Source organism: Urocampus carinirostris, chromosome 15, assembly GCF_059441175.1.
Source record: "Urocampus carinirostris isolate Australia breed hairy pipefish chromosome 15, RoL_Ucar_1.0, whole genome shotgun sequence".
NCBI classification, from domain to species: Eukaryota; Metazoa; Chordata; class Actinopteri; order Syngnathiformes; family Syngnathidae; genus Urocampus; species Urocampus carinirostris.
The window spans coordinates 36892620-36914139 of NC_142363.1; the positions used below are offsets into that span (position 1 = coordinate 36892620).

General features: G+C 45.4%; 1 protein-coding gene across 1 annotated transcript in view; it reads right to left on the reverse strand.

Annotated features, from left to right (window-relative positions):
- The window catches only part of zfyve26 (zinc finger, FYVE domain containing 26), a 62396-nt gene that overhangs the window by 23764 nt on the left and 17112 nt on the right, over nucleotides 1–21520 (reverse strand). The window contains exons 10-25 of the mRNA XM_088354421.1: nucleotides 20706–20845; nucleotides 20471–20644; nucleotides 18943–19413; nucleotides 17758–17882; nucleotides 16922–17168; nucleotides 14619–14894; nucleotides 14052–14150; nucleotides 11338–11511; nucleotides 11022–11255; nucleotides 10383–10488; nucleotides 8398–9179; nucleotides 7037–7239; nucleotides 6866–6970; nucleotides 5786–5908; nucleotides 3472–3889; nucleotides 2377–2475 (exon numbers count right to left, since the gene is read on the reverse strand). Coding sequence (XP_088210547.1) covers nucleotides 2377–2475; nucleotides 3472–3889; nucleotides 5786–5908; nucleotides 6866–6970; nucleotides 7037–7239; nucleotides 8398–9179; nucleotides 10383–10488; nucleotides 11022–11255; nucleotides 11338–11511; nucleotides 14052–14150; nucleotides 14619–14894; nucleotides 16922–17168; nucleotides 17758–17882; nucleotides 18943–19413; nucleotides 20471–20644; nucleotides 20706–20845 — 3776 coding nt within the window. The remainder of the gene's footprint in view (nucleotides 1–2376; nucleotides 2476–3471; nucleotides 3890–5785; nucleotides 5909–6865; nucleotides 6971–7036; nucleotides 7240–8397; nucleotides 9180–10382; nucleotides 10489–11021; nucleotides 11256–11337; nucleotides 11512–14051; nucleotides 14151–14618; nucleotides 14895–16921; nucleotides 17169–17757; nucleotides 17883–18942; nucleotides 19414–20470; nucleotides 20645–20705; nucleotides 20846–21520) is intronic.

Genomic DNA, 21520 nt, shown 5'->3' on the forward strand with positions numbered 1-21520 from the left:
ACACGCCATCATGCGGGGAGAAGATAACCAATAAGAGAAAGCTAAAGTAAGCTGCAGATGACAAATGGCCAATAGGAGAATAGTAGGATGTCTTCGCTTTGTTTATTGAAATGTATAAATGATCCTGGGCAACTTGGATGGGGGCCGTCTCCTATTTATACTTAAATCTGCTGTTGGGAATAATAAAATTCCGCCCCCGTGTGGTCCCTCCTGGTCATTACTCTTTCAAAAATCGAGCGCAAATAATCGTTGGACGAATGTAGGTCATGTTTGGTTAATGGAGTCAGATAACTAATTCGAACAATATGGTAAAACGCTACATTTTGATAGTTAAATCCCAACACCGTTTAAATAAACGCCCCCTAGTGGGGTTGGACCACATCCCTTGTGTCCGTCCGACACATCGTGACATTTGTAATTCCTTGTTTCAATAAAGTTTTGTAAAAAAAAAAAAAAAAAAAAAAAAAAAATCAGCGCATGCGGTGAGCATGACATTACTCGCTGTGGCAAGCAAAGACAACGGACAGAAGATGTGAATATAATAAAAATTGTTAACACCAATGTTCCCTCTAATTTTGCAGGGGTCTGAGCGTTCATACAATAATAATAATAATAATAATAATAATTTCCTTGTATTGTCATTCTGTGTAACAATGTACACAGAACGAAATGTCGATTGCACCTGACCCGTTGTAGCGAGCCGATGCAGCCGCAGCCAACAGAGGGCGCCGCCGACCACTTTTAAAGTCTTAGGAATGACTCGGCCGGGGCGCGAACCACCGACCTCCCAGTCTCAAAGCGGGCGCCTTACCATCTAGGCTACTGAGTCGGTGAGCAACGCTTGAAACAACAGTGAGCAACCATAATCCCAAGTGTGGCAAGATAATTCATTATCAAACATGTCCAAAACTTGACATCAAGTTACATTTTGCGGAGTTTCCGGCAATGCAAAAAAATGTTTCACTTTTGAATGAATTGACTCATGTACTATTGCAAAGGTTGTACGGCCTACGAACGTCGTTTGTTCTTACAATTCTTTCACAAGATATCCATTTCTTTTTATTTCCTGATATATTTTGTCGCATGATATTCACATTTTTGGGGGCTTATTTCGTCGGTTGCAAGATACAGAACTGTACTTCATCACATTTTTTAGAGGAAGTACAATGTTGGCAACAAGATTCACTTGATATGATCGGAAATTATTTGAATGCAACACAAACTTTTTCTTCTTTTTTTCCGTGTTTTTTTTCTACTTTTTTTCAAATTCCTTTTAAAAAAAGCTCATTGTGTTTATTTTTTCCGAGCTGTTACTTTTTTCTTTTTGTTCTCTGTTTACTTTTTTCCTACATTTCTTTTTTTCTGGCTTTTTTCTAAATGTTTCCTTCTTTTTTTCTCTTCCTTTTGTTTCTTTTTTTCTCAGCTTTTCACCACTTTTTCATTTTGGTATTTTTTTTCTTTTTTGTTCTATTCCCCCCTTCTTTTAAGTCATTTTGTGCATCATTTTACATAATATTTGGTCATGTTGGGAGGAAAGAAGCAAAAACAACCCGAAGAGCCGTTTAGGACACGAAAGCCGGTTCCTTTTAGTGAGCCGAGCCGAAGAAGACGGTTCTCAACCAACTCTACTAACTTTACTCCACTTCGTTCTACTCTGACTCGACTTCAAAATACCACATTTATGACACAACGTCAGGGGAACCCGTGTATTTTGACCTTCATGCACTGTAACTTTGACTTAAGTCGCTTCTTAATGAATTATTTGGAGCCCTGATTTTTGTGCGCCGGCTAGATTTTCTTGTGCGCAGAGAATGTGCGAGCAGTGCGCAATTAATTGCGCACTGCTCGCACACAGCTTAGAGGGAACACTGGTTAACACAACATTTTTTTTTACAAAAAAATCTTCATTTTGACTCCACCTGGTGACGGTGTGATACGGGAAGGATGGGAAACTGAGGTAGTTGAGTTTGATGAACAACTAGCTGTTGTCAAATTTTATTTAATAAAAAAACTATAATATAAACATATTTTCAAAGGTCAGGTTTTTTTTATCCCCCAGGAAAAAAATGGAACAATTGAAACCTTTGTGATCCGAGTGGCAAGTTACACCGGAAACGGGATTTCAAGAAGGACGGGATTCATCATAGAGCTCCGCATCAAGGTCACGGTAGGAATTGGATTATTACTTTGTGGATTTGAGATTCCCTAAATCTTTTCTTATTCCTGTCCTGTCCATTGTTCATGAAACTGCCGCCTTTGTTCACAATAGTTTTGACTCTAATGTCTCCTCTATTTATGTGAGGAATCATCAAATCCAGAACTAGTCCAGTAGCTTTTTTTTTAACCTGTGTCTCATCGCATAGGTGCTACAGTTACCTGTAGAGGACGCCGTGGAGTCCAGGCGACCGGACGATAAGGTGCCGCTCTCCTGAGCCGGACACTGGAGGAGGGCGTCCTGCAGGCTGATGACGGAATCTGGGAAAAAAAAAAAACACATTTACGAGTGCAATTATAAAATGCAAATTTTTTTCAAGGAGATAATGGCCAAAATGAGGTCCGGTTTTCATCACCCCCATCATAATCGAACTGAAGTTAAAACTGAGGGCAGGAGGGATCAGAAAGAGTGATTCTCCCAAATTTTTTGTTCATTTTCTTTCACTTTTACTGTCCCCTTTTTCAGTTTTTTTTTTCATCTTCATTACTTTGTTTTCCTTTTGACTGAAGCCATTTCTTTCTTTTATTATTTTCCCTTTTTTCTTCCTGTTTTTTTCCTTTTGACTGAAGCACATCATTTTTCTCCTTTTTTATTTTGTTCTTCTTCTTTTCTTCTCCTTTTTTAATTGTTTTCCCCCTTTTTTCTTTTTTAATGACTTTTTTCTGTTCTTTTTGCAATTAATTTCCCGTTTTGACTGAAGAGTTTTTTTTTGGAACCTTTTTTAACTTTGTAACAAAAGGAAGCACCAAATAATCCGTACTGTTCCTTTAATATTTGTGTGGTGCAAAATTGGGTCTTGTGCATTAAAATTGGGGGGCACACTTGGCAGGGTTCGTATACCTTTTCACAGGCAAATTTTCGAGGACTTTTAAAGGCAACAATTTCAAGCATTTACAACTTGCACTATTGATAGAATGTACTATTCTTCATTCAATTATTATTATTATAACTTAGGCCAGTTTGTTGGTCCTGGTGGTCTTTTATCACTGTTTTTTTTCAAAGTCTCTATCTAACAAGGTTTACCCTGGAGTGCAATGTCCAATCTCCTTGTTTTTCACAACCTTGATATCAATGACAATAAAGACTATTCTTACTGTAATTATAACTTCACCCAAAATTCAAACACTTTTCAAACCTTGAAAACGCTAATTGAAACATTTTCAAGGAGTTGAAGCACCCGTACCAGCCCCGCCCCGGACGTACCGCCCTACTATCTACAAAAGGAGCCCAGTTTTGCCGACACAATGGCTACCGACCGGATCTGGACCTCTCTCCGGTCGCGCAGGTGAAGTCCAAAGCCTTGCGGGCGTACTGGTCCAAAACGGCGTCGATGGCGTCCGGCCCCAGGTCCGGTTCTTCTCCGGGCGGCAGACCCCTCAGGATGCGTACGGCTGCGGCGGCCCAGTCCACCTTCAGGTTCATCAGCATCTGCTCCAGCATCAGCAGCGGTTCCGACAGCAGCCCCAAATATCCGTTTCGGGCGGACTGCGGGAGGGCCAGCAGCACTTTGGAACCCACGTCCAGGGTCCGGATCAGGCGCCGGCGTGCCGGCGAAAGCTGCCTCGGGAAGTGCAGCGACACGTAGGAAGACAAAAAGTGGCAGGCCCACAGTCCCGGTCGGCGGTCCAGGGCGCCTTCGCACACCGCCAGCGCCCGTGAAGAACCCTCCAGAAGCTGGAGCAAGAGAAAAGTCTTGTGAATTCGTCCTTCCTCTCACGTGATCTACATTGTTGTGGATTGTTGGAGTCAATTTGACATAAGGAGAATGCATTAGGATAAAAAAAAGGGAAATTCCCGGCTTGTTTATCCCGACTGTAAATGTCAGCTAATGTTATCAATGATCGCCTTGGGCTGCCAAAGAATGGCGTTCTTCTTTGCCAAGTCTTCTTGGCGGAGAACGTGCGGTCGACCCGACCCCAACAACAGTTCTTGGAAATTGGGAGTCGAAAGAGGACAAAACATTCTGTCTGGTAGCGTGCATTTTGAGATAAACACGTGCATCATCGCGAGGGGGACGGGCGAAAGTAATACGAGATGCTGTATTAGGATATAAAAAGCCAATTGTCTCTGAAGACGAATGAGACCTCTGTTTTTGTACGCTGATGAAGATAATGAAAAGAGCTCTCCCTGTCACGCCAAGACTCCTTGCATCTTGTTGTTTACATATTTTGGGGCACATTGCTCGGGCTGGTCCACGATAACATCAGGGCAACCCGAGTAACGGCGGCCGAGTTCCCCTTATTATCGTGATAGACCTTAGAACAGGGGTCTCCAAACTTTGTATGAGGGGTGAGTACTCAGTCTGCCATTCTTTCATAAATTTAGCCTTTGCAGTGCTAGGCGATCAACGTCGTAGCTCGCCTTTGTAGCGATTAAAACAGCCTCCGGTTGCTTCGCCCTTTCACCGCGTTTGTCTCGAGTTTGCTTTTTTGGAGTCCGGCAGTGCCTCTTGGCATGATATTCTTTGAGCCACAGTCTCTTAGCAAATTAGGCGGACGTGATCGTTTCAGATTTCGGAAAAAAAATACTCCGATTCCCATTTGTCCTGATAGCGGCGGCCCTCGCAGTCAACTTTCCTTTTTCATTTTCATGTCTTATATGGAGTGGGAAAACATCCCCACAGAAAGCCAATTGTTTCGGAGCAGACCGTACATGCCTCGCCCGAAAAATATACACAAAAACGCAGAGAGGGAGACAGCGTTCTCGTTCGTCCCTCGGAGGCGTCAGCTCTTATACCGTTTGTTCGGGAATATCACGTGTTGTTTTTTCCCGAAGTTGGAACATTTCGTGTTTTCCAAGAAAAAAAGTTGGAGTTGCCGTGACCCAGCAAAGTTCCTGTCAGCATCGCAAGCTGTTCCAAATCAAGCAAAGTGTTATTGCTTCTCTTAACTCTGGAATTTCCTGTCTAAACAAGTGTGTCCTCATTATGTCAAAAAGCTCTGACTTCATTATTCCACGACAATGGCAAGGTGGCCAAAGGGCTACTGCCATCATCTGGTGAAATGGTGAAGTTTTTTTTTTTTGGTACAAATTCATTTCATACTGCGGTCAAGATTTCTGGCAAGCCACATCTGTATTTCATTACAGGGGTTGCAGGTCCGTAAAAAATTTATAACAGCCGTAATTGGCCCCCAGGCTGGACCTTGGACATGGGTTGACTTAAAACTATTGCAATCAAAGCTCTAGTTTAGCTGTCGTTAGAGCGGTGGTTCTGAAATTGTGGGGGGGGGGCGTGAGGCTTCGCAAGGTGAGCGCCAGGGCGTTTGACACTCTTGCGGGGCAGTCATTGGAAATACATAGTGGTATTGAAATGACTCGGGCCTCCCCTAGTATATGTAGTTTAAAACCCCTGGAATAGACAATCCTTTTAATTGGCTTATATTTGATATTGTTGTATGAAGATCAAATTTTTGCTTTCCAGGCGATATGTTCATTCTGTCATGTGACGTTTGTTGCAACATGACTGAAAAGAACAAATGAACCAAATACAATATTTCATCGGAAGTCGAATTCCAGACAAGAATTTGGTCACTCTCATTTTTACGCTGCCCCTTGAAGGCAAATCCTCACCTGGTAGGCTTCATTGGTCTGTTCCTTGTCCAGCAGATCCAGCAAATGCTCCGTCTGCAGCTGCAGTCCAGACTCCTCGCTGAGGGGATGAAGCTCCGCCCACTGGCTGCACAGAGAAAATTCCTGCAGAAAAACGGGATAGATTTTGTTACTTTCTTTTGCCACAAGAGTGGCCAAACTACAGCCCGTGGGCAAAAAATGGCCTCTCAGCCTTTGTAATCTGAGATGGTAAACATATGAATGACAACGGGCAGCACAGCGGTAAGAGCGTATGCGGCACAGTTCTAAGGTCTCGGGAATCTTCTGTGTGGGTTCAAATCCAGCTACCGGACTTCCTGTGCGGAGTTTGTATGTTCTCCCCGTGCTTGCGTGGGTTTCCTCCGGGCACTCCGGTTTCCTCCCACATTCCAAAAACATACATGTTAGATTAATTAGCCGGTCCAAATTGTCCCTAAGTGTGAATGAGCGAGCGAGTCGTCTGTCCCTGTGTGCCCTGCGATTGGCTGGCAACCAGTTCAGGGTGTCCCCTGCCCACTGCCCGAAGATGGCTGGGATGGGCTCCAGCACCCCCGCGATCCTACTGAGGATTAACGGTGCAGCTACTGAGATGAGATGAATGACAACATGATATATATATTAGTAAATCAAGTAATCTTATCATAAAAATGTTGTTGATGGTGGCATCTTTGTCCCCAATAAGCACTTAATGACCCCGGCCCTTTTCCCGAATGTTTTATACCTTAATGTGGCCCACACCTTAAAAACCCTGTCCTAGCCTCACCTGAAAGTAGTGTTTCGGTGCCACTCTTGTCCCCGGTATCCCTTACCATTAATCAATTGTAAATTTTCCTCCAAGCCCCGCCCTTTTGACCATTTTTAACCCGATGCGACTCAAAAAGTGTGCCAACCCCTGGCCTAGCCCAACCTAAAACCTTTCGGTACCCCTCTTGTCCCCGGTGTCCCTTACTGTCAACCGATCCATTTTTCTTTCCTCCTGGCCCCGCCCCTCTTCCGAGTTTCTCAACCCGATGTGTCACAGCCCCGGTCCGGTAGCATTTACGAAAGGCGAGCGTTAAGCACCTTGGCCTCCAGCATCCGACCCAGCAGGACCTCGGAGCCGGTCTCGGACTGTTCCCTCAGATCCTGCCAGGTAACCCGCGGCGACGGCGGCAGCAAGGCTAACATCTGTCACCGGAAAAAAAGGTAAGGGTAACGTTTGAATCGGTTTGGGGTCTGGTGTGGCGCTCCTACCTGTCCGTAGATGTCCATTTCCTTCTTTTTCCTGGCTAGCTGCTCTTTGAGAGCGGGGTCCGTGTCTTTGTGGCGGTCCAGGCAGAAATCCAAGAGTTCCGCGCAAGCCGAGAGGGGCCAACGCTGGAGGGCGCTCAAGGTCACGCGGGCCAGGAGGTTGGAGTCCCGCAACCGGAAGAGGTGGCGGATGGCGTCCTCCTCATCTTAGGCGGATAACAAAAAGGAAAATAAGACCACCTTTAGCCTGACGCCATTTCTTTTGTTTTTTCCCTTTCTCTATTGTCTTGGTTTTTCTTTAGTTTCAGTCTATCTAAAGTGGTTTCTTTTTTTCCTTTTTGATTAGAGAAATAGAGAGATACAGACATAGAGAGATAAAGAGGTAGAGAGATAGTGAGGTAGAGAGATAGAGATAGAGAAATAGATAGAGAGATGGATAGATAGAGAGATAGAGAGAGAGAAATAGAGAGAGAGAGGTAGAGAGATGGAGAGATGGAAAGATTGAGAGATAGATGGATATATGGATAGGATGGATGGATACTTTCTTCATCCCTGTAGGGAAATTCCCAATTCCAGCAGTATCCTTGTGTTGAAAAGTAAAATAATAAAAATAAAAGATATCGAATACAAAAATACCCAATATTTTTTACTAGAGAGTATTTAAATAGTGCTGTATTTTATTTAAGTAGAACAAAGACAAAGAAGAAAGAAACGCCCCTTTGGGCGGTACTGTTGTGGAGTCGGCTTGCATAAGGAAAGCGTTAGGATAGAAAAAGGGGAAATTCTAACTTGTTTACCCCGAGTGCAAATGTTGGCGAATATTATTATTAATGATCACCTCCTTGGCAGGGAGCATGCCAGGTCAAACTGACCCCAGGAACAACAGTTCCTGGAAATGTGGAGCCGACCCAAAACATTTCTTGGAAGTTATATAAAAGGTTACAAAACAATCGGTCTGGTGGCGTGCATGTACACTTGCAAGGGGGACGGGCGAAAACTAATACTGATGTTCTATTAGGACATAAAAAGCCACCCGTCTCTGAAGACGAGGAGAGACTTCGAGATTACTGTGGACAAGGTTCAATAAACAAACTCTCCCTCTAACGTCACGACTCCGCTGCACCTCGTGTTACATATTGTGGGACAAATTGATCGGGCTGTTTCCACAATAGTACCAATATTTGAAACAGAAACGTGATACCATCTTGTTAGAAGTACACACTTTTGAGGAAATAGTTTAAGCCTACTTTACAGACTCGTATCTTTATTTTCCCATAGACTGGACTGGTTTTCCTTTTTCCGTCTTTTGAGGAAAGCACTTTCTAGCGTTCGTCCATCTTTTCATGGCACCAAACGCAACTCACCCTGTAAGGCAGCCCAGGCCAGCAGTCTGTCTCGAAGCTCTCCCGCGTGTTGGCGCTCCGTCCCGTAAAGCTCCAGCATCTTCAGCGCTCGCTCGACGTCCCCGGAAGCCAGCGCCTGTCGGAAAGCGACGGCCGCCACCCCCCGGGCGTCCTCCTCCCGAGGCCCCGCCAGCAGGAGCTCGACCGGGAGCTTCCCGCACACTCGTTCGCCGAGCTCCTCGTCCCCTGAGGAGGAAGGACCCAGAACGGGCTCGACCGTGGCGGCCAGGTACGCCCGCAGGACGGGGAATTCCCGGAGGAGCGCGTCGGCCTCGCGGGAGATCTGCTGGCCGTCCAGGAGCGCTTCTTTGCGAGCGCTTCGGAAGTAACCCGACCAGCCGGTGGGCTGGGCGCGAGCGCCCTCGCCTTTGCACGCCGAGAGACACGCTAACGCCGCCGTCAAGGCGGAGCGAGATTTGAGGAAGGCCAGGGCGGATTGCGTGAGTAGAAACGACGGGACGGGTGAGGTGGCGGGGTTGGGTGTGGTCTCCTCTGAAAAGAGAAGTTCGGAGGCGGACGAAAAATCGCCCATGCCGAGCGTGGATGCGTGCTCCCCGGCGTGGCTTAGCAGCGTCAGAGTAAAATTGGAGGCATCGAAGATTTTGTCGTCTTTTCCGGGGTGAGCGGAATCCCGGTCCTGGTCCCGGTCGGTCCCGCCCACGTTCAGGACCTTGCAGCATCGCTGGATGATCACCTGTTGGACGCTGATGCCCAGACCCGCCTCCTGCAGCAACAACAGCAGCCTGGAACAACATCGCTTGATTTAAAACACTGTTCTGGTTGCCCGCGTCCCCGCATCCTAGACGCATAATTTTTGCCGGGGACGCATCGTCTCAAATCAACGTGCGTCCCTGGGACGCAACTTTTTGGACACAAAATTATCATTATTAGCCGATAACTTTTTTTTAACAAAGATTTACCACACTCCAAACTTTTCATCAGGCAGGTCCGCCATTGTTGTTTTGGTCTCGCGGTTCGAGTTTTCGTCTGCACGCCGATCTCGAGTTGTGTGGTGAAAAGTCCGTTGTTTTTTTTTTTTTAAAAGATCTCATTGTGTTTATTTCTTCCTAGCTGTTACTTTTTTCTTGCTTCTTTGTTCTCTATTACCTATTTTCCCTTTATTTGCTTCTTTCTTTTAATAATGATGATTATTTTTTTCTGAATTTTCCTGCTATTTTTTTCTCTTTTTCTCTCCTTTTGTTTCGTTTTTTTCTCAGCTTTTCAATACTTTTTCATTTTCGTATTTTAGGGCGGCAGTAGCTCAGGAGGTAGAGCGCTCGTCTTGGGATCTAGGGATCCCAGTTCGAATCCCGGCTCGTCCGTGTTACATGTCGAAGTGTCCTTGGGTAAGACACTGAACCCCTAATACCCCCAATAACCAGGTGAGCGCCTTACATGGCTGCACGGCCGCTATTGGGAAATGTGGAGCACATTGTAAAGCGCTTTGGGAAGTCATTGACTTGAAAAGCGCTATAGAAATGCAGATCATTTCATTTCATATTTCCCCCATTCCTTTAAGTAATTTTGTGCAAAATTTTACATAATATTTGGTTGTGTAGGGATGAAAGAAGCAAAAACAACCCGAAGGGTCGTTTGGGACCGGAAAGAGACGGTTCTTTTTAGTTAGCCGAGCTGAAGGAGCCGGTTCTCGAAAAACTCTACCGACTTTACTCCACTTCGTTCTACTTCGACATTGACTTCAAAATACCGCATTTGGATCACAGCGTCAGGGGAACCCGTGTATTTTTACCTTCATGCACTGTAACTGTGAATTAGTTTGCTTCTTAATTAGCAATTTCGAGCACTGATTTTTGTGAGCTAGCTAGATTTTCTTTTCGCGGAAAAGCTCTGGGCAGTGCGCAATTGCGCACATACGCAACTTAGAGGGAACATTGCTTAAGAGCCAGTTAAAAATCCAATACCCTAGAATTTCTCAATCAGCGTACCTTTCCGGCGCCACCTGTCGCTCAAACAGGAGGTAAGAGAGAAGCTGCGACGGTGCGAGAAGCAAGACCGGCAGCGGATTGGCCAACTTCACCTCACCGGTTTGATCTGAATGAATGAATGAAAACTTTATTCGAACATAAAGAAAAAAAAACAGCAAAAACAATAACTCAACAACAAAACAAAAACAATAACCTCAACAACAAAATAACGTTACATAATACGTTCGAAAAGGGGTAGTAAGAAGCAAATGCTTATATTCCCTACCCCTTCATCTTCCCCACCAAATACACTAATGATATAACAACAATTGTAATATTAATAATAACAGTTATGATATAAGAATAGCAACAATAACAAAGTTAACTAGACGCACTATTCCCAATCTCCTGCACCACTCATACCCCACCCTCCTCATCTCTGTATTCCTCCAGGAATGTTCCTTTGTATCTAAACCTGAAGAAGTGAATAGTTGGACATTGTTTGATCTGGTCTTGTAAATTGTTCCAAAGTTTGACTCCACACACAGACACACACATACTTTTCCTGGTGGTTCTCACCTTTGGGATTATGAATTCACTACTAATAGAAGAAACGCGGTCAAAAAGCAAGAGGATCTCCTCGCCGATCGGTGGACCCACCTTCGGGGGCGAGGCCGCGTACGAGGACGGTCGCCAGCGTGTCGGCGTAACGCAGAAAGGAGCGCAGGAAACGGGGCCGGGCCGAGTCGGCGTCGGGTTCGAAGGGGCACGTCGGATCCAGGGAGCGCAGAAGCTGCTCGCTGCCGCGGCGAGCCGGATGAAGGTCCGCGTCCTTCAGATTCCTGGGGTCCGTCAGCAGCGACACGAGGCCGCTCGGGGATGCCGGCTCGCCCTCTGCAAAGGAACACGCTCTCATCTGGCTCTCCCAGCCCACCGCCTCCGTCATTTTCTGAATTCAAGAAAGTAGCAAACTGACCGGCCCCGTGCGTTGCAGAGCTGAGGACGCGCAGGCTGCCCTCTATACTTTGCATGAGGGCGAGTCGGGCCGAGATGGACTCTTCCGTCAGTGCGGGGTGGCAACACAGCAGGATTTCCTGGATGGAGCAACCGAAAGGGCTGGACGAGACCTGCTCCTCCCCTGCGGCACCTTCTACAAACACGAGCTTAAGTCATCATTTTGGCAAGGATTGGCTTTACATCTACATTACAGCGCTGAAGTTTGGGGAAATCGCTATAAAATCTCATGACAGTCACTTGTCGTACAGCGAAATAGAGCAACAATCCACTTTTTATCCAATCAAAACTGCTGACGTTTTCGGGGCAGACCTTATTGCCTCGCCCCAGGAATATAAACAGTGCAGAGGAATCTTGGTAGGAGAGGGAGAGGTTGTTTATTGAGTTCTCATTCGTCTAAGAGACAATCAGCGTTCTTGTACCCTCCGGTGCAAAACCATTACGTCAGAAATATCACATGTTGCCTAATGCCCCCCCTCGTGATGACGCACTTGTTTTTCTCAAATCGCATGCTACCAGGAATTGACAATGTTTTTCCTCAGAATGTTTTCGTCCTCTTTCGATTCTCCAAAGTTACACAATTTCAAAGAAAATCATTGGAGTCGGCCTGACTTGACCGCTTGTTCCAAGCCAAGCAGAATGTTATTACTTGGCAAGCCCAAAGCTCGGCAGCCTAGATGGTAGGGCGCCCGCTCCGAGACTGGGAGGTCGCTGGTTCAAGCCTCGGCCGAGTCAAGACTTACAACATTGGTACCCATTGCCTCCCTGCTTGGCGCTCGGCATTAAGGGTTGGAATTGGGGGGGTTTGCTCACCTAATGACTCCCAACACAGAAGTTGGGTCTAAAAACTTGGCGCCGATCGAAGGCGACGAGTCACGTCGATAGCTTCGCGTGACAAAATGATTTCCGGTAGATATCATGTTGACGGTTGATACTGGCTGAATAATGAATAATAATAATAAGAGTGTTATTATTAATAACACTCGCTGACATTTAAACTCAGGAGAAACAAGCCTGGAATTTCTCGTCTTAAACAAATGTGTCCTCACTATGTCAAGCTCCGACTCTATTAAACCACAACAACGTTTCCTGACATTATATCATTTTAAACAGCAATTATGAAAAGCGTTGAAAAGCGTCTGGATGTCCATAACTGGTGTAAAACTAAGGAACGATTTAAAAGAAGACACGAAGCAAAGTCGAAACGTACGCCACTTCCAGAAAATGTAGAAAAATATGTTGCCTAGTGGGTGCAAAGGAGAAGGAACATGAATAATTGCGTGTGATTTTGATTCAGTGATTGATATGACCAGTAACAAGAGGCCTCGTTTTATGTATGTATGTATGCAGGTAGGTAGTTTTTGTTGAGTGTAATTGAGTGTATTTGATATATGTAGATAGACATATGTAGAAAGACATGTATATATGTGCATCCATATATGATTGCATGAGTTGAAATACATGCACGTACCCTGCATATCCAACCAACTAACAGCTAATAAGCGATGCTTCTGGTAACTCCTTTCAGAATATGTCTCGTGTTTTCTCTTCTTTGTTTTTAAGTGTATGGAGCTTTCTCATTTTTCACGTTTTTGTTTGGAGAAATTGTTGAACAACAATCGGGACACCTTGCGCTACTTGTAACGCATATTCCCATAGCTGTCGCACTCCAGGGCTCCATGCCCTTACAAAATGTCGTATATTCCCTTACAAAATAATCTTACACCATATATTTTTTTTTTTTCAAACGTGTTTATTTAGGTAGTTTAACATGTTATATTGTACAAGTGTTTCGTTATATCATATATATTGTTCATTAACATTTTTTGTGAGATACTGAGTTGCTGGACATGAATGAGCTTTATTATAAAAAAAGTTCAAAAATGAAGTCGCTTGGACGTTCACAGTAGAAGGAAAAAATACATGCAAATAGAATGAAGTAGAATTTTCTTATTTAAAATATAAATTCATTTTCTGTATCAAATTATTGTTCGTAATATACCGATTAAAGGGATAACCACAAACCTGCCTTTTTTTCATTTTCTTCGTTTTTTTTTCTTAATATAATGCATCAAAGCAAGTGAGCCGTTGGAGAGCCGGCTCACTTTAACGAGTTGAGCCAAAAAATCCGCTTCTCTGAAAAGAGACTTACTTCCTTTCGCTACACAACTACCACGTGTAATCCGACGTTTTTAAGACCACAAGTATTTCAAATGTACTCAATCAACCACGCCTGATGACTTACGGCGTTTTGATTCAGATTTGGCCATTGATGATTGTATCCAAAGAAAATTCAAAACTATGTTATAATGTAGGCCTACTGCTCTGCTTTCGTTTTGTTCACGTGTGATTAGAATGATGCATGATGGGAAATCCCCAGGCGGCATACGCACAGTAGCATCAAACTGCTGGCTTCGTTTGCAACGAAAAAAACGATACCGAGATAGAGGCTACCGCGGCGAACTCGTTTGACTCGATCGATTTGCCGTTTGGTGATCGTCCGTGTAAACCGGATGGTACCCGTCATTGACAAATTTGCGTTTTTTCGTACAGATTTTCTTGTACGTCGTACGCGTCTTAAAATGCATCATAAACGTACTTTGGACGGCAAATAGTACAGGTTAACAGGTATGTATTCCGGATAAATGACAATTACATGTTGGAGTGAGCTCTTACTGGTAGCGGTATGGTTGAGAATCTTGCTGAGGCGCTGCAGAAGGAGAGGAAATCCACAGAAGTTCTCCGGGCGAGGGTGTTCGGGGTCCGCTTGTATACCTGATGAAATATGGCACGTCAATACCCTGCGCGCGCCATTTTCTTCGTAACGCACCAGTCAGACGAGATGAGGACTTCCTGGCCCGCCCATGGGGGGTGGCCGATGCCCAGACGTGTCAAAACGACGGGAGCAGAGACGAGAGATGGGAGGCTCAACGGAGACTAATTAGACTAGTTCGACAATAAGTCGGCAAAATTCGATGGAATTCACTTAAATACTTTAAGAAACTAAATCTGCCCCCGGGTGAAAATGCCGGCTATCTTTGTTCATGTTCCCATTAAGAAACGAGCATGCATTGTTAGGAGAATAAAGTTTCTGTTTGGTTAATGGAGTCAGATAACTAATTCCAACAATTTGGTAAACACTACATTTGTAATATAGTTTCATTCCTAACAGGGGTTTTGGAGTTTTCCCTTGCCTGCATGTCGCTGTCAGATCAGGGGATGGTGGCATTGCGGCTTGCCTACCTCGAGCCTCCAAACTAGCAGATAGGCGCCGCTCGGCCGTGTCCAGCAGCTGCCGGGACGTCTTCCATAGCTGGCAGTGGCAGCAGGCCAGGTCAAAGGCGGCCATGGCGGGCGGGCTCAGTTCCTCCAGGAGACCGACCGCCGGGTCCGAAGCGGCCGAGGGGCAGCGCTCGGTCCGGCGCTCGGTCCAGTAGCCCTCCTGCAGGCTCGGGAGCGGGTGGGAAGGCGTGCTGAGGAGACGATCGGCGATGTCTGAGATGGAGTAGAAAGCTACGCCTGCGGGGGAATCCCACAAACACCATACAGGAAATTACGGACTAGGAACCGCTACTTTATTTCTACATTTTAAACGCTGCAACTTACGCGAGGTTCGTATACCGTATAAATTCAAGAACTTTTAAGGCCAATTTTTCAAGTACCAGCTAGGGAGAGACGTGAGTCGAGAAAAAAGGCTCGACAAAGACTCCAGCGACACTAATTCGGCTAATTCGATGGAGTTCACTTAGTTCAATACTTTAAGAAAATAAATCTGCCGCCGTGTGAAAATGTCGGCTATTCTTGTCCATCTCTTCCCAAAAAGAAACCAGCATGCATTGTTAGGACAGAATATGTCTTGTGTTTGGTTAATGGAGTCAGATAACTCATTCGAACAATTTGGTAAACGATACATTTTTAATATATTAAATTCCTAACACCATCTATGATCTTGATGTTTTAGTGTCAATGGGCTGCTATAAACTGACATGAATTCTGCCATTTTACTTCAACAATGCACGCGCAGCTTCAATCCGTCACACTTGTTTGCATAGAAACAGGAAAAGGGCTCTATAGGTCGTTATTGAGTTCAATAGGGAAAACAAAAAAAAAAGGATTTATAAAAAGCAGAAAAATGAGCTAAATTTTGACTTATTTTAATTATATTGATTGACCTGAAGCAGAGTGCATTCAATATTCGAGACTGCTGATCTTTTGCTTTTGGTTTTACTTATTTGAATTCAATTTTTTGCATGTTCTTCAGAGGATCTGTATCTAAATTGGTGAAAATCGAATTGTAAATAGTTTGTTTTTTGGCATTTTATCATTTGTTTACAGCACTGAAGAGCTCATGTTTTTCATTTATATTTGATTGTTTTGCATTTTCAGGAATTTTGAGTTGTTGCTCGACTTCAGTGTGTCAATAGCTAACATTGTTTTGCATGTTACAATTTTTTTGGTAGATCTGTGAATATTTTTATCTATATTTGACTAATTACTAAATAATTTGGTGCATAATATTTTATTATTATTGATGATATTCTCGAAAAAGAGCCAAAATTCCCGTGACTACTCTGATGAAGCTGTCCTCTTGGATGCGACAGTAGGGGGCAGTAACGCTTCACATGACAACTTGTAAAGTCGGTTTAAAATGTGTATTTCTAATCTCCGAATTTTCTTTGCTTCTTTGTTCTCCCTGTGCCCGCCCTGTTGGGATTACGATAAAAAGATGAGCAAGAAGGAGGAGCGAGGTAGAGAGAAGCTGGCTTAGAGGCGAATCGAACCTTGATTTCTCCCTCCCAATTGCAATTGTGCGTCTCTGTTCCCACCAGCGTCTCTGTTCCCACCAGCAGGCGCATCCCATCCGAGTAGCCCAGCATTAATTTATACTATACAATATGCAAATAGCACAGCAACAAAACATTCTAGCATAATTCTATTGGCTATGTGTATACCGCATTTATCCTTAGCTCGTTCTGATTGGTCTTTCCTCCCCAGCAGGATCACGTGTTGGCCCCTCCTGATTGTGGTTGCAGGCCTCTGAGTCATCAACCTGTTTGTGGTAGTTAACGTCTGTTCTAGAACATTCCATTCTTGCACTTTTTCGCACCACACATCCTGTTTCATCCGTCACGCGCTCATGCAGATAAGCAGCATCCTCTAACAAGACACTCTATGCTTTTATTTTGATTCCCTTTAATGCTTGTATTTTGATTTTCTTTTAATACTAAATTTCTCCTAAGATCAGTCAATATTATTAAGCTCTCCCATACGAAAACGATCTTTATAGATCCGACACAACTCCATGAGGAGAACTGGAGCCACGATCGGTGTCATTTTTACGCACTTCTAAAAAAAAAAGCTTTCTTTATTTAAAAGCGCGGTCTTTCGAGTGAGACTGCCAGGAAACACAGCAATGGAAAGCCTTCACCGGAAATCTCGGCATTTCCTTGACCTTGGAAACGCAACCTTAAGATCAAAGCATCTTTTTCAAGGATTTCGAGCGCCCGTACGAACCCGGAGATAAAAAGGACGTCGCGACACCTCACCTGCGGCGGCGGCGCTGCCGATGGCCTGGATGGTGGCGCGCCCGCTGCTGCCCAAGCGGCTGCGTGCCGTACCGGTCGTCGCGGCGACGGAGCCCAAACCCTCGGAGGAGGAGGAGGAGGAGGACACGGAACGGCTCTCCATCTTCTGCTCCACCCGGCCCAGCTCCACCACCACCTCCTGGTGGCGCTCCATCCAGGCCAGCTCGCCGCTGGAGGCCGAAGCCCCCAAGTCGAAAAGCAGAGAAACCTTCGGGGGAGACGGGGGGTGTCAAAGACATTCGAGTAATATAGAATAATATAGAACTGGGGGGAGTGTACTAGTAGATTAAACAGAAAGAGAGAGACAAAGTCAGAAAAAAATGAAAAGGGAGAGAAAAATAGATGGTAAGAAAGAAAGAGAAAAAGGAGGGGAAGAATGATAAAGAGAGGGAGAAAGTGAGTAAAAAAGAAAGAGAAAGAGAGGGTGAAGAGAGAAAAATAGGGCAAAATAAAGACAGGAAAGGTATAACGAGAGAGTGGGAGAGAAAAAAAGAGAAAAGCAAAAGAGCAATAGAAAAATAAAGAAATGGAGATAAAGAAAAAGAGAGAAAGTGGTAAAAAGAGAAATAAAGAGATAGAGAAAAAAGAAAGAGTGAGGGAGAAAAAGGGAGAAGTAGAGAGAAGTACTACTACATTTGCTTTGAGAGTGGTGACTGCCTCGGGTGAACTCAAGTGGACCCGTTTCTAACTGCAGCTCATTTTTATCTCACGCTTCTCTCAGCGCGGTCCGAGTTAGCCCGCGGGCCGCAGTGTCGGCACCAGAGATCAACGGAAGGTTCATGGAGATGAGAAGTCACCTGACGGGCCTCCATGAAGTTGTTGCGCCGGATGCAGGAGATGAGAAGTGACTCTGGAGAGGACAACATGGCGGGGATCAGCCAGCCGAGACGCGGCTCGCCGTCTTCGCCATCGCTCTCCGTCCCTGAAAGAGAATCCACGTGTCACTGTGTGGAGACATTTTCTTCAAAACAGTGGATGGATATATTAATCTGTTAATAAACAACAAAGGAGACTGCTGGAAATGTGAATTTCCCAACGGGGGATGAATAAAGTATCTAGCTATCTATCTTGTCTACACATCTAATAGGATGGCCCCGGGGTGCTGTGTTGTAGTTTAGCAACAGCGGAGTGGATGACGTCACACGCTAGGCCAAAAGTTCGACGTCCCTACAGCAGATGGAAATCTTTGTGCCCAGGGTTACACCGCCTCGTGTTCACGTAGATAGCGAGTCCGCCTCCTCTCCGCTTCCCGCAGGCTTCTGTGTCTCTGTCTGTCCTAACAGCGCTGAAGCCGGGTAGCTCCACGTTAGCGTCCGGGATGCTAGACGTGAGCCACAGCAGACTGCACTCCCTGTACGCTTTGATGTTTTTCACCAGCACAGCCAGTTCGTTGGTCTTATTTGGTAGAGAGTTCACATTTCCCATGATTGCGGACGGTAACAGAGACTTATAACGCCGCTAGCTGCTTAGCTTTAGCTCCGGCTCTCCATCCATGATAGGGCCCCCTCATCACGCCGGCACGAGAATTCTTCAGGGCAAGGAGTCGATTCCTCGAATAAACGCATTTTTGTGCGTTGAAACCCATAATCATAGGACAGAAAGTCATCCAAAGTGTAGTTGTCAAAAAGGATGAAAAACAGCGAAGATAGAAGCAGACACTTAAAACCCTAAATCACAAAAAGAGCGAAATAACACGGAGCTGCAGGAAAGGCTGCCGAAAAATAGGATTGAAATATGCACCGAAGTGTATCAAAATAGCTTCTGTATATTTGAAACCGAGAGCACCATCTAGAGCAGAAAAATGAACGTTGCTTGTTTTTTGTCGTAATTTTCATTCTTTTCATAGAAAATGTGTATTTCCTCATTTGCTATGAACTGGCAAAGTAATCTACAGATGATTTATAGGATTTGCTAGCTCTGACATTCCCAGGGGTCTACCGTTTCATTTTTAAATGAATAAGAGAAGAAGATAAACATCTGACCTTCGCTGCTGCCTCGATTGCTAGTTACAATCTGCAACCTCCAGCGCGCCTCAGCCGTGCGTTTGGACAACCTCTGCAGGCGAGCGCCAAAATTTCCCACCGCCACCGAACATCCCGCGCTCTCCGCCAGCTCCGCCTCGTGCCCGGTCTCGCCACCTTCCTGCTGAGCCGCCAGACCTTCCAGACCTTCTTTCAGCAGCCTCAAGAAAGCTTCCATTGCCTCGGAGTCCGCGAGGAAGCCCTCGGAGCCGCTGACCAGGTGGGCGAGGTCCGGACGGCGAAACGCCGCCTTCTCCGCGTTCTCCTCGGACCAAAAAGACGTCCGGTTTGTTGTTGGCGCCGAAAAGTCGGAACTGGAGAGGAAGAGCAGCGAGAAGATGTTCTCCAGTAGCTCCAGACGCAAGATGGCGGGCACGGCCTCCAGGTAAACTTGGCACTCGGACAGGTAGTGCTCCAACGGCGAGCCGCTGTCTAAAAACACAAATTGATGATTGAATCTAAGTGGGAGGGAATGAGCTAATTCAAGGGTGTCAAGCTAACGCCCGTGGGCCCGATCAGGGCCGCCAATGGTTTAAATCCAGCCCGTGAGAGAAAGAAGAGAGAAGCACGAGAGAAAAATGAGCTGCACTTTTGAATCCGTCCAATTGATGAAATGAAATGATCTGCATTTATATATAGCGCTTTTTCGAGTCAAGACTTCCCAAAGCGCTTTACAGTGTGCTTCACATTTCCCAATAGCGGCCGTGCAGCCATGTAAGGCGCTAACCCGCATATTGGGGGTATTAGGGGTTCAGTGTCTTACCCAAGGACACTTCCACATGTAACACGGAGGATTCGGACTGCGATCTCTTGATCCCAAGACGAGCGCTCTACCTCCTGACCAAAGCCAGGCACCACTCCCAATCAACTGTAGCTCTATTTTTCTCTCTCTCTTTCTTTCTTTCTTTCTTTCCCCTCTTTTTTTCGCTCTTTCTCTCGCTCACTCTTGTTTACTTCCTTTTCTCCCTCTTTTTCTCTCTGTTTTGATCTCTTTTATTCTTGATTTCTCTTTCTCTGTCCTTCTTTCATTCTTTCTATGTTTCTTTGTTTAGTTCTCTCTCAGGCGGCACGGCAGCGCAGTAATTGATGCGTCCGCAGCACAGTTCTGAGGTCATTGGAACAAATCCAGCTACTAGCCCCCTTGTGCGGAGTTTGCATGTTCTCTCCGGTATCGGATCAGTAAATTTAAGAAACGGCAGGCAAACAAAGGCTGCTGAGGACCAGTAAACAAAGAGGCCATAGGCGTCATATGAGCTGACAAAAAAAATCATGGGGACCAAGGAGAGCGCGCCCTTTAAAACAGTGCGCCTCATGGGTGTGAAAAATGATGATATGTGTGAAGGAGCTCTTTTGTCATCTCCATGTGGGGGATCAGAACTCTTTTTTAGAATCATGAATAAAGTGGATTTTATTACTTTTCAAGGATTCACAGAAACTCTTAAACAACCAATCAAAAGCAAACAAGCGTTGAGAGTCTGAATTTGCAAACCTTCTAGTGAGGCGTTGTCAAGATCGGGGCCCCTTCGGGCTCCACACTGGCCGCATTCGGCGCCGGCGTGCGCGTTGGCGCACAGAGCGTAGACGGCATACTTGATGGCGCAGAAAGCACGGAACAGAATCAGGCTCCTTTGCGCCGACGGACTTGAGACGGACTTATCGTCCCCTGGAAATTACAAGGAGGTCAGGGAGGGACCCGAACGACGGAAACTGAACGCCGTACTGACTTTGCAGCGTTTGCTGCAGGAGATCCAGGAGGCGGCGCTCCTCAAAGCGAGCCAGGGGCGTCAAAGAATGCAGGATGTAAAGCGGCGAGTGGTTGTCCAGACTGTGCAGTTGGCCCAGTAACGCCTCTTTGGAGATGCTTCTGCACACAAAATCATTTAGATGGATACAAAACCCCACCAAACACTCCAAAAAACTTTGACTTTAGGATAAGGATCGACTTGTGACATGGATTGCTCACAAAATCTCGAACCCAAGCCTGGACTGGATTTATGTCATGGATCAGTTCAAAGCGTTTGTGAAAATTTGGGCGATTTCACAGGGATGTTTGGTCGATGATTTATGAAAGGGCTCGGAAACCTATAAACGCTGCTTTCCCCTCATCAAATCACACATGCATGTTTATGAAACAGACGTGGAAAATGTCAAACTCACAAGCCTTGATTTAAAAAGTTCTAAGATCGAATCTCAGAGGGAAGAGCATTACACAGCACCGGGGCTCAAATGGAGACCATGAAGCAAATGCTGAAAAGAAAGGGACCAAGTACTGAACCCTGCGGAACGCCACAGGTAATACTAAAGGGCTCAGATGTCATTTTACTATATTCAACACAAACAACTGCTTGTCGGCCAATCGCAGGGGACACAGGGACAGACAATTCGCTCACTCATTCACACTCAGGGAGCATTTTAACTGGCCAATTCACCTGACATGCATGTTTTTGGAATGTGGGAGGAAACTTCAAAATTAAACAACAACAAAAACCTTGACTCAAGACTAGTTTTTTCGTCTATGTTTGGCTTTGAAGCAAGATTA